Source organism: Bombus fervidus, chromosome 7, assembly GCF_041682495.2.
Source record: "Bombus fervidus isolate BK054 chromosome 7, iyBomFerv1, whole genome shotgun sequence".
Taxonomy (NCBI): Eukaryota; Metazoa; Arthropoda; class Insecta; order Hymenoptera; family Apidae; genus Bombus; species Bombus fervidus.
In genome coordinates, this window is record NC_091523.1 from 11,674,671 (window position 1) to 11,695,771 (window position 21,101).

Below are 21,101 nucleotides of genomic sequence, written 5' to 3' on the forward strand. Positions count from 1 at the left end.
CATTTTGTGTTTTTTTGTGCTCTTAAAAATCCCATAAATGTACAAACATCTCTAATTATTATCAGTCGTTTACAATGACGAATGTAAAAGATCTGGTAAACCCGATTTCGAAGCTTCTTAGCAGGTTGTTGCCCGATTTTTGCTCGGAATAGCAGACAGTTAGCGGCAGTTGAATTATGCCACGTGTTCTCATATTCTTTCACAATAAGCCGGAAAACCATTTCTTTTGTGCCTCTGTTCCCGCTCGATAAATTCGTTCTAGCGAATGTAATATCGCGAGAGGACTTCGAATGAGAATTATTTTTAGCCAGACACGACTACGCGGGTTATTGCCTCTTTGTGCACGGACCGGCTTAAGGGGAACCAGCAAGCGATGACCGATAAAAGTAGCTCGAAAGCTGGCAAGTTCGATTCAATTTCGACAACTTTCGGCCGCCGTGTGGCGGCAACGCAACGTAGTGTTGTCATCAAACTCGCATCCACTTTGCAGGCTAGAGAGGACGAGTGGTTTTGGAACGGACCACGAAAATCCACTTTCGATGCCCCAAGCTCTCAGTCTCACAGCCGATGCATTATTCCGTCGAATAAGACGGATGGGGAATAGTATTCCAATTAGGGACGTCTAACGCAGAGCGGACCTTCGATCAGTCCCCATAATAGGCCACGAGTTTGTTACGTGAATTATGCCAAGCTTGTAACTCGTGTATTGTGGTACGTGAGCGAGATCAAAATTTCCTTCGACGATCACCGGAAGTTATCTAGGCGCTCGTATCCTCGAGGCGTTAATCGATCGTCTGATCGAGCGAGGACGCTTTCGTTCTGTTCGATGTTAATTTCTGGGTAATAGGTTTAAACGTGCAGAGAAAACGAGAACTTTAGGCGACTTTCTATTACGAGTGACAGAGTTTTAGGTGATAAAATAATGCGTAAATGGATTGAATATATAAACGCCTCTATTTAAAGAATAACACTATATTCTTTATGGTCAATTTAATCGTACTAATCGTATTCCTAAGGTAAATAAGATTGGCGAATCGATCAACTTTATTTTCATCCTATCAAAGTGGAATTTATTCCGCTTTTAATCTACTTGCACCTGTGCTTCATAAGTGTAAGCTTCAAGAAAGTTTGAAGGAAGTGGAAGAAGTGGGAAGACAGAGAAAAAGAGAATACAAAGATATTAGAAGATACTGCGTTATGTTCCTCAACGACAGCTGTGTATTGTGATGTATTGTACTATAATAACTTGGAATTATTGCAGTATATTTAATTATACCTTTGCTTTCATACTGGAACTATATTATGTCTCTATCTTTTCATACTTCCAGGTATATCGTAATAAAAATTCTCACTTTACATGTAACCAGGAAAAGATGGTCTGCTCTTTTCCACTGAAATCGTTTTCTTTCCAACGAATGGCAAAAAAGAAATTATCGTAATCGTTGGCCGTTAGGCAGATGGCGCGACAATAGAGGTATATTATCCTCGGATTAAAAGCGTTCAGAGCAGTAGAAGGTAGTGTGTCGGACAATTTTTACTCGAAAGATCCCGAAGGATCTACGATGATAGTCCATTTTTCTCGGGGGCCACTATCGGAATAGGTTTGAGTCACGAAACGATTTATTAAGATTCCTGAAAGTTCGAAGAGCAGAAGGAAAACCAAAATGCTGGATGTTGCATGGTTCGGTCGAGGTAGCCGAGGTAAGAAGGATGACCCGACTGGGAGAAAGCGGCTTGTCCAGGGGAAGCTTAATACTCCCGCAGAGTCCAGCTAAGGCGAAGTCTGCTTGCACACGTACGAACATAAATCTCATGGCTGGAGGATCGACAAAAATTTTGTTTACAGCTGGACTTGTTGCTTGGAAAATCCAGATTTATAGATCCTATTTCGCGTCGCACATCGGTGTAACTCCTTTCTAGCGTCGAAAGGAAGTTTTCCGGAATGGCGAAACTGCGAAGAATCTCGAAGAAGAATCGACGGAATTAAAAGTCGCGCGCCGACGACAGACGTAATGAACCGAAAGAGCTTGCCAAGAATCACGATCTGTCTGGCTAGAGGAAGCTCCCTGTTAATATAGGACACCCTTAAATTCTCGTCGAGAGACGGAAAGGGAACAACGATAGCGCGGTACATTCGCCCAACGACCCGTTGGGGTCTAAATCTTGATAAACAGCTACAAAGATTGTTAACGTTCTTCCATTATTTAGAGGAGAGGCCGAGTTCTCGCGAATTTGAAAGACCGGAGGAAAGGAAAGAATCGGATGGAAAAGTAAAAAAAAAAAAAAAAAAAGGATGGAGAAGAAGAAAAGAAGTTGGATGCCGGCCAGGTTCCGTGGGTATTCAGGGCTGAAATGGTCGATCGCCAAAAAGTCGGATATTTTATAGGGCTGTGCCGTGAGCGTCGCGAACGTTTTGTCGCGAGAATGATTGAAATGCATGAGCTGACTGGAATGTCGCGAGTTAAAATAAACCTACGCCCTATATCTGTATTTTTCGTCCATTTAAATGGATGCGTGCATCGCGAGTCATTCTGCGTCATTTCACGAAAAAGTTTCTTTCGTTCTAATCGAGATTTAATATACGAGCTTGCTGGTGAAATTTGTCAAACGTATTATATACATGTATGTAGGTTCTTGGTGCATCAGTTTACAAATCGTGCCAAGAGACCGCGTGAAAAAACGAGAAATATTACAGAGAGTTCCCAGCCAACAGACATATTTACCCATAGTCGCAATCGCGATTCCTACGCCACACTCACTTCTGCCAACGCGCAACTACTTTCGCGATGTCGTCATGCCAGGGTATTGCCCATTAACGCGAAATACGACGCCTTCGTTACCAAGGAATGTTCACTTTCGAAATAGAGCCGTTATAATACCGTGATACTCGTACATCGGATGTTGTTTGTTCGACGTATGTAGAGCGGGCCGGTAAAACCGTGTTCGACCGATTGTTCGACAGAAACGGAATTCAATATACTATTCATATCGAAACTAGCTCGAGGGGTGTTCGTTAAAAATACGCGCACAAAAGACAAAGAAATCCGGTGTTCCGTGAAAAATCGATTTGATTATAATGCCGAGTTAGAAGTATCCGCGTTTCGATACTCAAAGCGTCTTATTAAAATGCATGCATTTATCGAGAAACGTACCGGGCGTTTAATGGAAAAGATTCTCCTTGACCTAATACTGTTAATTACACACCGACGGATAACTTGTCCTCGTTAAATCGAGAAAACTTCGTCCGCAAGGAAATCGCGACTGTGTTGAAAATCGCGAATGAAAAAGATCTTCGCGTTTGGATCATGCGTCATTTTACTAGTAACAAACATAGGCGATTACTCACCGAGAAAGACGTTCTCGTCGATGTCGTCGGCGTGCAGGTCGAGGTCAAGGTCGACCGCCCCGTTGGTGGGAGCCTGACGGCTCCTCTTCGCGAGGTCCATCAGTTCGCTTCGATGATCCAGGTGGCCCGTGGCCAGAAGTTCGGCCAACAAGGTCAGATAAGACGAGTTGAGAGAAGTGGGACTGGTAGCACGTAGACAACCCGGCAACCAAAATCCTAAAAGACCGTAGGGAATCACCGGTACCGCTCCGGTACTGACGAAGCCACCGTTCAGGAGTTCGCCGCACAACATAGGTGCAGCGATGACCTCAGCTCCTCCCTCGTGACCTTGGCAACGCCTCGATGCCGACTACCTGCATCAACAGATTCAACGGAGGTCGGATTAAACAAAAGTCACGGGATTACGCAGTTTAGCCTAGATCGAATTAAAAGGAGAAGATAATCGTTTTAAATTGCCACAAGGATGGTTACCCTTCGTCGATTGAAATTTCGTCGCTGTTTCAACCCTTCCACAGAAACGATATCTTTTTCGCTTCATCCATACGATCTTTACGATCTTACGAATCTTTATCATGAAATGAGAAAAAAGGCAACGAGAAACGTACACGAAGAATATAGCTATTAAAAGAAAGAAAAAAAAAAAAACACCCAAAACGTGGACCGTGTTAAATTGCTCTCGGCATGCCACGTAACTTAAGGTCGTTACTCTTTCAGCTTCCGACCACGAAACCGAATAATATGCCGTAACGAAAGGCGCTATGCGCCGTTGAGAACAAAACTTGGAGAAACATCTGCATAACAAAAGATTTGGCGTAACACGCTGGACACACCGCGGTTGGAACAATACGATTCTGCACAATTATCGTGAAATGCGCGTAAATTAATGCCACACGCACATATATACGCTATCTAAACACGTGTGCGAGACGCGAGTACACAATACACACAGACCGATGAGATATGGACCTACGTTATACGAGATAATATTCGGAGGTGGAGCCTGTCCGTTATGCAAAAACGTTCGATGCACTCGACGACTCGTAAAAATCTGCTCGCATCGATTCGTCCGTCACGACACACGCCTTGGAATTTTATAGAAACGTGCGATCGAGGAGAGCGTTTGACAATTCTTTCGTCGACGTGTGGTTCGATCGTAAAGTTTTCAACGGCGAAACAGCCGGAAATTGAACCCACCGGCGCCATCCATTCACGTGTACAAGAATCTTCTATTTCTCGTTGATCTTGCGTGAAAATTTCGAAAGAGCGGAGACGAGGGATCACTTTCACGCGAAATTTACGGGTATTCTCGCGAGAACCAGTCGAGATGCACGATCGAGGGAGAGCCGGTAACGCGGCAGTGGACGGGCGTAAATGGACTGTGACGAAGAGAAAACCAGAAGCGATCCAATAGCAACGGAGACATTCTTCTGGGACCGGCCACTCGCGTTGCTGTTCTGTCGGACTGACGTCACTGGTGAATTGTGCGTGGGTGTGGACACTGGATGATCTCACGTTCGCGGTGCCGCACCAAGAATTTCCTGCAGAGCGCGGCGTTCATACGTTTAATCGATTCGTATAGTCGATCGTGCGTTATCGCGCGCATAAATCACCCGTTCGAATCGGAGAAAAAGACAACCGAGAAATCGAATGGAACTACAACGTTTCTGAATCGAAACGCGTAAGGGAGTCTACCGTCGATACACGCGAAGAATACAAAAGGGACACGCGATCGGTAAACTCATTGTGAAAAGAGATTGACTCGCTTACACAATAGTATCGAGAATAGTGTCGCTTGAAACGAAGTATGTGACGTTGATACGGCCCTGCTTTACTGGCACACATTTCTTTCAGCGGATCAACCGGAGTGAACCGTAACGGATCAGAAGCGAGAAATACCCAGGGAAATGATCTCCCGTTAATTCGATCGTCTATGTACGAACTATCTGCGACATACATATTTCATGGGAATTCGGATTACATCGCGAGAAATCGTAGTAGAGTTCGAGTTCCAGAAATTCCTGATCGGAATTTCGAACGTGTGTAGCGTGCATTGGCGTAACGCCACGCAGATACACCAAGATCGATTACCAATTTTCAACGAATCTATTTTCGGGAATAATACGCAGATGTTGACTGAATATCCTCTATCTAGTTCCTCTCGTTTCGCGCGTTGTAAATTCAATGTTATTCGAACAAGCGCAGCTGTGTAACACTCCCACGGAAAACAGAAGGAGTCTATCTGCATCGTTCGTTGCTTTGAAAATTACAAGAACTAGAAACGCGTAATACTATTTGCGGCGCCGCTCGACCGAAAACACACACAGTCGATATCGCAGGTAGAATATGCAAACATCGTTTCACGGTCATCTTTTCTTATATTGTCGACGACAGCTTTGAGGCGATTATTATTTGGTTCGAAATCGAGGAAAATGTTCGTGCCGTATAACGACTGTAGAGAGGAAGTGAGAGAACGAGTATTACTAAAGTGATTTAATTTTCCAGGAACACGTGCGCATCGCTACGCTATTGCAAGACGGTGAATCCCAAGCAAGGAAGAACGACCTTTTACGATGCACTATTTTCGCCAAAAAGCATACTGTGCATAGCGCACACGCGAACGGAATATTCTATAGGAGATAACGTTACAAAATCTTGAATAGTGACGTGACTTGGTGCGTGAATTTAGTCTGAAAATCGTCCGAAATATACATATATATAACGTTCGGCGTTCTAATCGATACAGAATAACGTATCGTACGATAAATTCGTTTAATGATATCGTTATTAAAGATTAATGAACCGTGTAGCTTATTTCCTGTATTTAAAATTGGGACGTTATTCCAATTTGTCATACGTTTGTAACACAGATATGCGGTATGTTCAATTTGATATATATACATATATAGATATAATAAACGCATTCGAAAATGTAGCTTCGTATCCGAAGCGAATTTTTTGTTTCGACTTTTTCATTTGCAATCCGTTCATTAATATTCACGGAACGAACGCGTGCGTGTATAATGTTCCATTGGTAAATGCCACAACTTTCCATCATCTATATCAAATTTCGTTCCGACTCTGATCGAGTAACAAGTTTCAAATTGATCGGCGCCAACGCGCGATAGGTGCAAATATTAACAATACATTTTCCCTGTCAGCATAGGGCGATGTTTGCCGACGCGTCTCGCCAAGACATCACAATAACGAACAGATGTTTCCCCTGTCTTTCAAAAAGAATAATGATGCAATGAATAACGAAGCAAGTCGATTTTTCCCCGCCTTTTTTTTCTATTTTTTAATCGAAACGATAAAACCCATCGTTAGAAGAACAATGCATAAAAGAGGCAGGTAGAACAATCGTGGCTCGGGATCGAGACATGCAAAATTGATAAACGCGCGGCGTTGGCGAGTTTGAATCAATAAAATTTACCCAGTCGAAACACCGTGTTCAACTCTGTTGGCTCCTCCAGTTCGTTTTTCCTTGATTGCACGCGATTCGGATAATGTTCATGATCGTCGAGTTACACTATTACCGGTATGAATGAATCATGACCGGCTAGGAATACCGCGATACCGATACTAAGAAGTTTGCAGATAACACCGGGAAACCAGGAGGGGTTGAAGGAAGCCATCGACCAGGAGCGGCAGACGAACGGGCGCCATGACCACCCCACTCCACTCTTGCCTTTATTCAACGGCTTATCCAAAACTGGAACAACCCCTTGCTCGACTCTAGAGCACGAAACGTATGAGCACTGGGCACGAGATATTCGTTCCACCTCCGTGGCCATTCATAAAATAACCTTAAACGCAGCTTTTAACCGCTAAATACGCCGTGATTTATAACAGTATATTCGTGTTCAACGGATGATTTCACGGATCGTTAGTCTCAAGGTAAGAAGGAACAACGATGGGTGGACAACGAATTCAGCAGTCGGCCTCGGTTATTTTCGTCTCTCGAGTATATTCCCACGTATAATTTTCATCATGTCGAATTATCATGATTCATCGTGCGACGAATTACCAGAACAGTGGTAACCATTGGTCCGGTCAACAAATTTCGCGACCCAATTTCCTGCAGGCTACCCCAAGTTGCAGGGAAAATGATAGCAAATTTTCAAATTAGTCCCGCGTTGTTTGCAGCTATGAATTTCTCTTATCCCCGTAGCTTCGATTCCCGAGGGCCGTTGAACTCTTGCCGCATTCACAAAGTAGTCGAAGTTCGCGCGGGTCGATAGATATATAAACGAGTGGTAAGTTTCTCTCGGTACAGAACTCGGTGAGTACTCTTGCGAGCACGTATACACCGAATCCTGGTGGATCGTTTTCACCCCTCCGTGTCTGGGTAAACATCGTCGACGCGGCGTTACCGACTCCAATCTCGACTGTGCCCGCGAAAATCCGGCGGGACTCGATATCACCTGCCGGAAAATCGTGACGTCGTCGAACCGTCGAGCTTATGTATGGTAAACTCGAGCTCGATATCGCAATGTCGCTCGTTCGGTGCATACAACCCTGCTAACCTCCACACATCGAGTTTACCCTACAGCTGTAGGACAGATTCTTCGTTTGATAACCTGCTACCAGCGAGGCTTGTAAAGGTATGTAAGCGTACACCTATGGAAATATCAATCAAAACGGGACCAGAGATATCAAACGTACGATGATAAAATATTTATATGAATAACGCGCGCGTGACCGAAAAAGAACAACATACAGTTTTCCAAACTCGTCGCTTCGATTTATGTGCGATACTATGAACACACACTACGTCAAACATCAAATAGAAACGAACAAAAAAAAAAAAAAAAGAAAGGAGAAAAACTAGAAGAACGAGCGAAGATAGGAGTTCTATCGACGAGAAAGTTGAACGGATTTTTTATCTGACTGCATATAGCGTCTAAAAGTAGCTAGTCGACTCGATAAGAGGGATGTCATTTGCTCCCCCTTAGCTCCAAGGAAAAGACGAAATCTTCTAAATCGAAGACGAGTCCCGTGCCGACAAGAATCTCGTCATTAAGATTTTTGATTTGAATGCAAATAGGTTTCTAGTTCTTCGCGCCTTCGTTCTCTCTATCTCTGCAGATATTTCGCGCCGTAAAGGGAAATAGACTTTATTTTCTGAAGCAGGACGAAAACCTTCGGTCGATGCGTATCTTTCCAACGCATTTCCCATTGACTTTCTAGTAATCATCGTCTTTATAAAACAACGATAGACTCTTTTATTCCACATTTTATTTCTTTCGTTTCTTTGCAATTTTTCTATTATCTTTGTCAATCTCGCAGGAACAACGTGTTGTTCCTTCGATCTCATCGCTGGAAGCTTTCCACTCGAATTAAGATTTCAGGGTTCAGAGAACCTTTCGGGCCAAGAGATACGCGGCCGGGGCCGAAATGGATTTCGCCGTGTGCAACAGCGGCCAGGTAAGCCAAGACGTAATTTACTGGTTTCTGCTTGTTACACCGGCCGTACGACGCCCTGTCGCCATGGCGTACCTCGTAAAGACGACAGACTCGACGTAATTTTATCCTGTCTGGCCGCTCCTATATATACACATACACGCCTTTCGTTCTTCGACCAAATGAGATTTTACTTCGTACGAGGTAAGACGGTACTTTCGCGCGCCTTTTTCTCGCGACACGCGCTAACTACGCTCACCAATGAAAATAAAACGGTTCGCAACATCTAACCCGCATTTCCCATCGCGTTTTTCCTTTCGTCTTCTATTCGTTCTCGCGTTACAACAGGAAGTTACCTTGGTCCTACTTGATCTAATTTTACATCCTCGCGCGAGCTACGATTCCTGTTAAACGAGAAAGAAAAGACACGAGTCTTATTTTTCACTTTGACGTGCAAACCGGAAAACTTGAAACAGACTAAACGGCGTTTACGCAGAACGCATGACGTTGGAAATAATTCAAGGACGTTGATCTTGCCCACCAAGGATGAATCATGTGACTCGATTCCATTTTACTGTATCTGCGCAGTCGACGTTCGTTACCGAAAACAATATCCGAGGAATTAATATGAATACCAACGGAATGGACGTGGGCAAGCAGTATCGTGTTTCGATCGGCGACTAACGACAGACCATTACATAGAAGTGGGTTTTGATATCGCGATCGCTTGGCAATGGGATTTGCCATTGAGTCGAGATTATCCTCGCGGAAGGTGAATTTACACGAGGATATACATAGTTAGCTAGGAGCAAGGATGCTACTTTGCAGTTCCCTAACGCAGATACCCGAATATATTGAATATATTTGACGTTTCATTGAGTGGGAATTTCTTACGTGTCATCGTTAGAAGAGAATTAGGATACAAACTATATTAAGATCTCGATGTTAGTAGAGATTAGAAAATGACATCATGGAAAGATCGGTGTATTTACGTCGGTCGAGCACGATTTCTTGGTACGTATGTAAATTTGTAAGAAAGTTATCGTTGGTCTAAATTCACAAATGCATCGAGTATATTTCGCGTTTTAATGAACTGGAATTTCTTACGCGTCATCGTCGTAAGAAGAAAATTAGGGTACAAATTATATCAGATAGTCGATGTTAGCAGAGGTTACAGATCAACATCATCGAAGAAAGGGTCGAACAAGTGGAGAAACTTACGTCAATTTGAATAAAGTATCTTAATGTAGTAAATTAGTGAACAAGTGATCGTTAATCTTTATTTAATAAGCGCTAAAGCTTCGTCTAAACGTTTTATTGTTCGAGAATCATTGGAAGAGTTTTTTAATTGAGAGGGCGTTCGTACATAACTACGTTCGTTAAATTCGCCGTACCTTTCGGACGAACAAACTGCTCGCTATTTTAATTAAAAGTTTCTGTTTAGTTCCGTTCTGCAGGCAGAAATTATGCAGCGCATTTAGAGCGCGAATTCAAACTAAAGTGATGAGGTAAACCAGCAGGTAAACCCGGCTAGTGGACAGGGCAGCGGGTTGATTGATCGCGTGTCAGGTTCCAGCCAACCTGGCGCCAGCACAGAGTTTCTCAACCTGGCGCCATGCTAGGTATATCTCGTACTAGCATGCAGCTTGTTCTACGATCTGTCCTCGCTTTCTTATCTACACGACATTCAGGCATAAATTTTCTGACTCGTAATTTTCTTGAATGATACACAAATGATAAATATATCCAAAGCAATTACGGAGAATGAAATAGACCTTGAAACGAACGAATGAATTTTCGCTTAATCACGATTCGTCTATTTCTTTTTTTTTTCTTCTTCTTCTTTTTTCCCTTTAGTCACGATGCGGTAAACAAGAAAAATGACTGGACAAGGAAACAATCGAGTTTTTAATGTTTGAAACTGCAGCTTCGCAGGGATCGTGATTCTACCTATCGTTTCTATCCCGGATTTTTTCTGTCAGTCACTTATTCATTTGATCTTTTTCTCTTCCCGTGGCTTCCCGCACAAGAGCGGACCTTTCATTTTGATCGACGAGTGACGTTATCATGGCTAATATTGGAGAGAGAAGCAACTCTGCTACTTCCGAGCGATCTGACTCGCTCCATCAAACATTCATGCTGTTGGCCGCGAGCTCGTGTTGCCGCTCCGTGAAAATACGCCCGATAAAATGCACTGACCTCACTCTGTTCCCTCCGCCCTAGTGGCGCTCTTTTGTGCACGATACGACATCGCCAGCCAACGCTAATATGTCTAGAGTTAGCTTCCACTCCCGTAGTGTAACTTTTCAAAAATCGTTCCGCTCGTTTAAACTCGATGATCGTCGTTTATCTCACGTATATGGAAATATTTCCAAATATTTCTAATTTCTGTTATTTATCATTAATTCGTTTCTCCGTTGATCATAAAATACGAGACGAGAGAAAACGAGACCTATGGAATATCGAATTAATCCTTGATTGTTAGTTCGTAGGTGATTAGATTCGATTTAACTTTCACTATGTTTCATTTTATTTAATTTTCTCTGTACTTTATACTGCACACCATGATGCTTATATATAAAATACAGAAGAAAAATTAAAGCGAGTTATTTTAAAATTAAGTATTTCATTCCGAAATCTTGTGGATTATCCACGATACAACGTTAACGATCGAGGATTAAACAGATCGACTTTAAAGTAGCGGAGAACTTGTTGCGAGTGCGACACACTCGAAAGATGACCTCGGCGTAATTTTAAAATCCATGAACATTGGACGGAGAAACGACAAGGGAAGTAACGGCAAAAGAGGATGGACAGAAAGAGAGACTTCTGAATGCAAAGAGAGGAGAGTGAACTCTAGACCACTTCGTCACACTCGAGAGAAGACAGAGAGGGCACGGCAGCTTGTTCTAGTTTACGGTTCTCAGAACGAACGCAGAGAAAACTCAGCTATCGTAAGCCTTGCGTGGCTAAGAGGCTACCCCGAAATTGTCGCAGTACTCTGTCGGATTTGGTGTCGAAATAAATCGGCAAAGGTTGCTCGCCAAACCGTATCTTTATCCAGGATGCCACTGAATGAAATATAAGAAAATTATGCTGCACGTGCCAGATGGAAGATACCTTCGTATCAGAATTTCGAAGAAGACACACGATCGAATCGAAGTCGATCGAATCACTGAGGGAATGGATTTTTTACAAATAGATTGCTGATGCTTATGTATTTGTGAAAGATTGAAAGATGTACAAATACACAGATTAACTTGCAAAAACAATTCTTAACCTTCATGTAATCAATGTTGGATAAAAAATTTATGGCAAGTCATTCTAATAATGATTTAATATTTCTGTTTGATATGAACCATAACTGCGTAGAGATTCATGCAAGTCATTGCCACGTGTTACCAAGCAGCGTTCAATTGATAAGTGGAAAGATACGCTGTGTATGATGGTCAAGAAAAATAAATTTATCAATAACATTTCTATAAAATATTTATATTTATATTTACGCAAAAACAGATATATTAAACAGATATGTGTGTGTGTGTGTGTGTGTGTGTGTGTGTGTGTGTGTGTATCCGTAATAATAAATAATAATATAATATTAGTGTTTATTTCGTAAATATAAACTGTTTTTGTGTAATTATAAATATTTAGTCACAGTTATTTAGTAAATATAAATATTTTATAGTTCAAATCATTATAGAATTACAAGGATGACGTCGTCAGGGTATTTGAAGATGCTGAGTCTGAGAATATTCGTCTGAGGAATGCAAATACGCTCGACATTCATAGTAATATGTAGATTAATGCCCATTTGATCGAAAATTCTCTCAGAATTAACTTCTTTATCCTTAAATGTATCCTTATAATATGATATAATAAAATGTCTCTTATGTCAGAGAATCAGATTCTGCTTGTCGATTTAATTTCTGATTTCGATGAGTCGAAATGAATAGCCGTGAAAAAGATACTTATATTTATAGTTCCTTGATAAGGAAAATTATATTCCATTCTTTACGAATGTGTGTATAACAAGATAAGATTACTTCACACAACATCGTATCATATTAGACATTATATAACGTATTAAACACATAGGTCACATACGTCTTATTCAAAATAAGATTGTTTCATATCTAATACTGTTCCAGAACAAAAACATGAAAGTGTTTCACGTTATTGTTAGTAAAAATGATCTGATTACATTGTAAATTAAGTTATTAGCTTCAACACCGACATATCAGAGCTTTATTTTCTGTCGGACATTTCAGAGGTCGGTTGCCAGGCGCATTGAAAACCACCTGTCTACTTTATTACATTTTGTGGAAAGCGCGACGCATATCACCGGCCGTGAATAATTACACTATTAATTTGAAAGCGCATAATTGTAACCAACTTCCATACGTCATAAATTTATTAAAGCAGCAATTGCTCCGCCAACGATGTTTCATAATGCAAAGAAAGATTCTAGTTAACATTTTTTTCCAATTAGACATCCATCGTTCGTTTTTCACAAATTCACAACGTCGGAACGTTGTATTTAGCGTCGGTTGATTTATCGCTTTAAGAATTCGTAACAAGATTCCTTAGTTCGGGAGGCCATTATTTACCGAAGGATCGATGCATCTGTGGTGAACATCGTGTAATTCCTCAGGAACGAGGCAGATCCTCGAAGCGTCAGGTGGTTCCCAAACCACATCTGATCGATGGAAACGTGGTTTAAGGACAAGGGGCACCGTCGATGGAGCGCTCAATATCCGTCTTACATGAAGACAATCGTACGTGGTCGATGGTAATTGATACCGATTGTCATCAATTGCGGAACCATCTCGTTTTCCATTCTCGACCTACAGAATAACCAACCAGTCACATCCTACATTCTTTTCACGTACGTGAAATATTCGCAACGTGTCGCGAAAGTTCACCGTGTCGCCAAAGTTTCTCGCGAAACTAGATTCGTTCGACGCTCCGAAGTTATGAGCTGTCTGCTATTTCTCCGGAATATAACAACTTGAAAGTTAACACAAAACAACGGAAGATATAATTGCAAACAAGTTTGAATGAATTTGTGGCCAAACGTGTCTTTCAAAAATATAACGAGCAAATTTCTTTTATCTAAATAAACATAAAAATTCCGAAGTATTTAGTTACTTTATGTATGTAACGTATGTATGTATGGAAAGATCTCATGCTTCGAATGAAAATCTGGAAAAAACACGATCTCGAACGAGGAGTAATTCCGCCTCTATAGTGTCAAAAAGTGCTGCTTATATCCAAGGAAATAGTTACCGCTAAAGTGACATATTTTAGATATTCGTCGCACGTTTTCAAAGCATCCGGTGTCAAAGAGCTCGCAGAAACTCTTGCGGGGAAGCAGCACGAATCGTCGTCCACTCCTTGGAGAGAATTTTCCTGAATTCGTTTCAACTGGATTTCCCATCTTTCAGTCGGGTATACTTTAACAGAGGTGGTCGTATACACGTACAAAGAGATGACAGAGCGCCACTTGGCCGACACAAACAAAATGTATCTTCATGGAACAATATTTTCGTTTTCCTCTCGTGTGTAATCTGTGCCTAGACTGTTTGACGGCATGTACTCGAAAAAGGGAAAACATACACCATGTATTATTACCGTCGAATCACGTTTCATTCGGCCAGATTCGACTCGAAACTGGAAACTTGTTCTAGCAAATCCTCCGTCCGGATGTTTCTAGGGTTTCAGCACAGAGACTGACACGGGAGTTTTTGTCATTCGGCTACGAGACGAGTGTCTATCTTTTCCGTATTACGACAAACCGAGTTCGTTCGAATCAACTTTCGGAGTACTTTTTTTTTTTACCTGTTCGTTTAAACGTTCCGATCTAATGTTACGCGATTATCGAAGGCCCGACGAGACATCGAGGTTGATGGAAAGGAGGGCAGAATTAGCCCAGAGAAAAAGAGGGTTGGAACAGAATCGGTGGAAAGTCGAAGAAGAAAAAGAGAGGGAGAAGAGATGGAGGATGGTGGGGTTGAGAATAAAGCAAGGGTGGTGATCGATTGCGTTGGTACATGCACAATAACAGGGGGATGAAGTCATGTGTCCGGGCTAAACAGCCCATTTGCCCAACACAATGGAAGCGACGTTGCTGTGGGCTCGACTTAATTACCAGAGGCTGCCTTTGGCAAAGACCAGCGAGGTAAAGAGAGGCGAGAGGACACCTTATCGGAAGCGATCTGGGTCTAAGCTCCATTTAGCAGACTTCCACGAGCACAAAATTCGCCGAGAGATCGGTCTCCTTCGCTATTAAATTAAATTGTTCTTTCAAGATTTGAGTTTAAAAAATAATTTCATTTATCGATTGGATTGTCACTTAACTTTAACTGTATTGTCTGAAGGAGATATAAGAAAAATGTCAAATATAGTAGTATTAATTTCTCATCTTAGGCGTCACCATACGTAATGTAATTATTAATATCCATGTCGTAGAAAGAGTAAAGAGTGTGTCCCATATTTGAAATAGGATAAATTACGAATGTGCGCATTACCTACCGTAATTTTCATAAACTTCACAGCTTCGAAAAGACCACAGCTTTAAACACGGTAGAGCTGTAACAGAAAATATAGTTACACTCAATGCACAATTTAAATAAGAACTAACACGCAGAGGAGATAGCAATGACGTAAGAATTCAATTAAATAATGGCTGATCCATTACAGTAACAGATAGTGTTCAAGCTTTAGGCTTGAATTTTTCAATGTCGAAGCACTTGAAGCCTAATTTATTTTATTTATGTAAATTGACCCATTTAAATTGAGACACATGATCATCTCCGAAATTGTTTAACATATCAATAAACTTCTTGTATAAAGATTAACTGATTTCAACAAGTACATAATTTGATGTAATTAGTTTCTTCTTTTACTCCTTGGTATAACTGTACAGCATTCAAGAAAGTATATAATTTATCTTTATTTTGAAAGTGACCATATATTTTTTCATATATTTAACTTCCACAAGAAAGGATCAAGCTAGTCAATCATAGAATGGTTAGAAAAACTTAGGAAATACCTTAATTTCAAATGAAAGTAATTTAATTAATTTCACTCAATACAATTTTTAGATCTTTAAAATTAGTACACGATATTGGGACGCAGTAATACAGATTAATAAACTACCACAACATTTCGATACTGATAACGCTTAAAATTTTATTCCTTGCATTGGTGCCTATATGATCATTGAAATATATATATATTGAAATGATACAACTACTAATACCGTATCGGCCACATAATACATAATGCAGCATCAGCGATTTATACATGTACTGTATTCTATTTTAGTGTGTTATCACAGCAGAATATAAAAGTAAATCACAAATAGATAAACGCATTATAGAACGCATGACTAGTTGATATATTTTGTTTTTAGAGTAAACAACAAGAAATCAGGAGTACGACTGTATATAATACACACTATAGGAAACGGAGTAGGGGAAACACACGAAGTACGATGGTTTAAGATGGATTGCTCTCGAATACTTATCATTGTACATTGCGCACTCGCGAGTTCAAGAGTAACTGTGACTCGGAATAGTATTTTAACAACATCGTTTCTGCTGGCAAAAGATGAGTTATCTATTTTTTACGCTTCTCGTTGGAGCTTTCTTGTTATTATGTTTCTATTTGTATTTGAAACACAACCATTGGAAGAGAAATGGAATTCCAACTGTCAAAGGATGTATTCCAATCTTGGGCCACCTGTTACCTCTAATGACGGGAAGAATGAATTTTGCCGAATTAATTCAAAAAACATACAAAGAGTACAAAGATTATAGCATGGTCGGTATGTACAAAGGAATAATACCAATGTTACTTGTTCGGGATCCTAATCTAGTGAAAACTGTGCTGCAAAGTAATTTCACGAGCTTCCACGAAAATGGGTGGAAAATCGAACCGGAAGTAGATCCTCTTTTATCCAAAAATCCGTTTTTCTGTTACGGAGACGTGTGGTCGAACGGAAGGAAACGACTAACCTACGCGTTTTCTAACGTCAGATTGAAGATTCTATTCGCAGCTGTCACTGGAGTGTGCAAGAAATTTGAAAATTTCCTGAACAAACAGCTAGAGAAAAACAACAAGTACGAAGTCGAACTGAAATCGTTATTCTTAAGATTCACTGGTGAAGTTGTGGCAAACGCTGGTTTTGGCATCGAAGGCCACTGCTTCGATGATGAACGAAATACAAATACCTTCCATCAACTTTTTGAAAATGTATTCGCGGAATCATTATTATCTGTAATTAGATCCTATCTTCCATCTATTAATCGCTTCTTGAAGATCAAACTTCTGCCTAAACGACTGGACCAATTCTTTAGGAATATCGTCACAGAAAATCTGGAAATCAGAAGAAACGAACCAGTACCTAGGAATGATTTCCTACAATTAATGATCGACATGGAAAAAACAGGGGAGCATATCGATGAAGAGGTTCTAGCGGCTCATGCAGTTTCTTTCTTCGGTGACGGAGTCGAAACATCCAGTGCTACCTTACGTTTTGTTGGATACGACTTGGCTGCTCATCCAGACATTCAAGAAAAGTTGAGAAACGAAGTGTTATCTACGATCGCGAAACACGGAGATTTGACGTACGAGGCATTGAAAGACATGACGTATATGAATCAAGTGATTAGCGAATCTCAAAGATGTCACGCAGCTATATGCTTCATGCATAAAGTGTGCACAGAGGAGTTCGAGCTGCAAGGCTCAGATGGAATGACCTATCGCGCAAAACCTGGCACCGAGATATTCATATCCGTTCAGGGATTGCACTCTGACCCTACATATTGGGTTAATCCAGAAGTTTTCGATCCGGAACGATTCAACGATGAGAGAAAGCAGACAATAGAAAAAATGACATTTCTTCCTTTCGGCGAGGGGCCAAGAATTTGCGTTGGAATGAGAATGGCTATGCTACAAATGAAGGCTTGTTTAGCTACGTTGTTAAGAAATTACAATTTGCAATTATCACCAAAAACCCACATCCCGTTGAAAATGTCGGCAAACCATATTATAACCGACGTAGATGATGGAATTTGGGCATATATCTCTAAACTTTGAAGTTATTGTATCGCTTCACTGTTACGACTTATAAATGGCAGGTGCCTATCTCTGCTATCTTTGTTTACTTGATAATAAATTACAATTTCAAATTTTTCCTTATTTAATTCGTGGTTGTCTTCCTCCGAATCAACACTCGTAATCGTCACATGTCCTTGCCAATAAATGCCTGTTGTCTCGAATTAGATCTCGTCTTCGCTAGTTTATTTATCATCCTTTGTTCTTAGCAATCGGCCCAGTAATCATTTCCCATACTAGTGGGTGGTACTTCGAGCTAGATAGCTAGTTTTTACTTAGTCAGTATATCATGTCAAAAATATAACAAACCCAGTACGATCGCAATGTTCGATCAACCGCGGGGATTAGCAACATACTTTATCGCGAAACTAGTAAGTATATATATACGGATCCTTTGCATATTGGTTCAGTGATTTCGAAGGGAATATAATTTAGAATAATTAGATTTTTCTTCTAGTGTGTGATTTGGTGTGCTTATAGCTAATCTGTGAAGGTTAAATCTATTTTTCTTCCAATTGGAATCATATATTTAACTTCCATAAACAAGTATTAAGCTACTTATCTATAGATTACTTAAAGTTCATTTATTTAGGAAATATTGTAATATTAAATATTAGTAAGCAAGTTTAGTTCACTCCATGCAATTATTAATTACTTACATTAGCACGCGATATTGACAGAAAATAATACAAACGTTTAGGGTACGAGCATCATTTTGATATAACGTTTACAGCCCCGTTCCTGTTAATGACGCCCATATGACATTGAAATGATAAAATTATACGTATCATATTATCTACATACATGTCCCATCATGTATATATATATATATATATTTACCTTTTTGTGTTTCCACGCACGTTATCATTAAATAACACAAACATAACAGCGATATAGGTAAAGGCATGATATATAATATTCTTTTACATTTCTAAGACAGAAAATAACCGTATACTTTGATCGCACACACTCGCACGATAATAAGTAGAGTGGGAGGTAAGATTTCCCTCATGAGAGCTTGAGCTGAATACCACTGAAATACGACGATCATTCCACATTGTGCTTTCGAGACTGTTCGAGTAATTGTAATTCGGAATGGTGCTCTGACAACATTGCGGTAGAATATGGTGTCTGCATTTTTCACGCTCCTTACAGGGCTCCTCCTACTAGTGTGTTTGTATTTGTATTTGAGACACAACCATTGGAGGAAAAATGGAATTCCAACTGTCAAAGGATGTATTCCAATCTTGGGTCACCTGTTACCTCTAATGACGGGAAGAATGAATTTTGCCGAATTAATTCAAAAAGCATACAAAGAGTACAAAGATTATAGCATGGTCGGTATGTACAAAGGAATAATACCAATGTTACTTGTTCGGGACCCTAATCTAGTGAAAACTGTGCTGCAAAGTAATTTCACGAGCTTCCACGAAAATGGGTGGAAAATCGACCCGGAAGTAGATCCTCTATTATCCAAAAATCCGTTTTTCTGTTACGGAGACGTGTGGTCGAACGGAAGGAAACGACTAACCTACGCGTTTTCTAACGTCAGATTGAAGATTCTATTCGCAGCTGTCACTGGAGTGTGCAAGAAATTTGAAAATTTCCTGAACAAACAGCTAGAGAAAAACAACAAGTACGAAGTCGAACTGAAATCGTTATTCTTAAGATTCACTGGTGAAGTTGTGGCAAACGCTGGATTTGGCATCGAAGGCCACTGCTTCGATGATGAACGAAATACAAATGCCTTCCATCAACTTTTTGAAAATGTATTGGCGGAATCATTATTATCTATAATTAGATCCTACCTTCCATCTATCAATCGCTTCTTGAAGATCAAACTTCTGCCTAAACGACTGGACCAATTCTTTAGAAATATCGTCACAGAAAATCTGGAAATCAGAAGAAACGAACCAGTACCTAGGAATGATTTCCTACAATTAATGATCGACATGGAAAAAACAGGGGAGCATATCGATGAAGAGGTTCTAGCGGCTCATGCAGTTTCTTTCTTCGGTGACGGAGTCGAAACATCCAGTGCTACCTTACGTTTCGTTGGATACGACTTGGCTGCTCATCCAGACATTCAAGAAAAGTTGAGAAACGAAGTGTTATCTACGATCGCAAAACACGGAGATTTGACGTACGAGGCATTGAAAGACATGACGTATATGAATCAAGTGATTAGCGAATCTCAAAGATGTCACGCAGCTATATGCTTTATGCATAAAGTGTGCACAGAGGAGTTCGAGCTGCAAGGCTCAGATGGAATGACCTATCGCGCAAAACCTGGCACCGAAATATTCATATCCGTTCATGGATTGCACTCTGACCCTACATATTGGGTTAATCCAGAAGTTTTCGATCCGGAACGATTCAACGATGAGAGAAAGCAGACAATAGAAAAAATGACATTTCTTCCTTTCGGCGAGGGGCCAAGAATTTGCATTGGAATGAGAATGGCAATGCTACAAATGAAGGCTTGTTTAGCTACGTTGTTAAGAAATTACAAATTGGAATTATCACCAAAAACCCACATCCCGTTGAAAATGTCGGCAAACCATATTTTATCCGAAGTAGATGATGGAATTTGGGCATATATCTCTAAACTTTGAAGTTATTGTATCGCTTCACTGTTACGACTTATAAATGGCAGGTGCCTATCTCTGCTATCTTTGTTTACTTGATAATAAATTACAATTTCAAATTATGCCTCATTTAATTCCTAGTTGTCTTCCTCCGAGTCAACACTCGTAATCGTCACTTCACCTTGCCAATAAATGCCTGTTGTCTCGAATCAGATCTCGTCTTCGCTAGTTTATTTATCATCCTCTGTTCTTCGCAATGGGCCCAGTAATCATTTCCCATACTAATTGGTGGTACTTCGAGCTAGATAGCTAGTTCTTACTTAGTTAGCATACCATGTCAAAAATATAACAAACCCTAAACGATCGCAATGTTCGATCAACCGCGGGGATTAGCAACATACTTTATCGCGAAACTAGTAAGTATATATATTCAGATTCTTTGTATATTGGTTCAGTGATTTCGGGTGGAATATAATTTAGGATAATTAGATTTTTCTTCTAGTTTGCGACTTGGTGTGCTTACAGCTAATCTATGAAGGTTAAGTCTATTTTCTTCCAATTAGACTTATATATTTAACTTCCATAAACAAGTATTAAGCTACTTATCTATAGATTACTTAAAGTTCATTTATTTAGGAAATATT

At 40.4% G+C, this 21,101-nt stretch overlaps 2 protein-coding genes and 1 long non-coding RNA gene across 3 annotated transcripts in view; 2 read left to right on the forward strand and 1 right to left on the reverse strand.

Annotated features, from left to right (window-relative positions):
- LOC139989472 (protein Fe65 homolog) overlaps positions 1 to 21,101 on the reverse strand; it is a 158,783-nt gene that overhangs the window by 107,085 nt on the left and 30,597 nt on the right. The window contains exons 2-3 of the mRNA XM_072007928.1: positions 15,277 to 15,337; positions 3,347 to 3,695 (exon numbers count right to left, since the gene is read on the reverse strand). Coding sequence (XP_071864029.1) covers positions 3,347 to 3,638 — 292 coding nt within the window. The 5' untranslated portion in view covers positions 3,639 to 3,695; positions 15,277 to 15,337. The remainder of the gene's footprint in view (positions 1 to 3,346; positions 3,696 to 15,276; positions 15,338 to 21,101) is intronic.
- Positions 3,694 to 6,786, forward strand: LOC139989481 (uncharacterized). Its single transcript, XR_011800347.1, has 2 exons — positions 3,694 to 5,682; positions 5,849 to 6,786. It is a non-coding gene; the product is annotated as an uncharacterized lncRNA (long non-coding RNA).
- LOC139988878 (uncharacterized) lies at positions 16,260 to 20,576 on the forward strand. Its single transcript, XM_072006665.1, has 2 exons — positions 16,260 to 17,848; positions 18,991 to 20,576. The coding sequence occupies exons 1-2, from the start codon at positions 16,361 to 16,363 to the stop codon at positions 20,482 to 20,484; spliced, it is 2,982 nt and encodes a 993-aa protein (XP_071862766.1). The 5' UTR covers positions 16,260 to 16,360; the 3' UTR covers positions 20,485 to 20,576.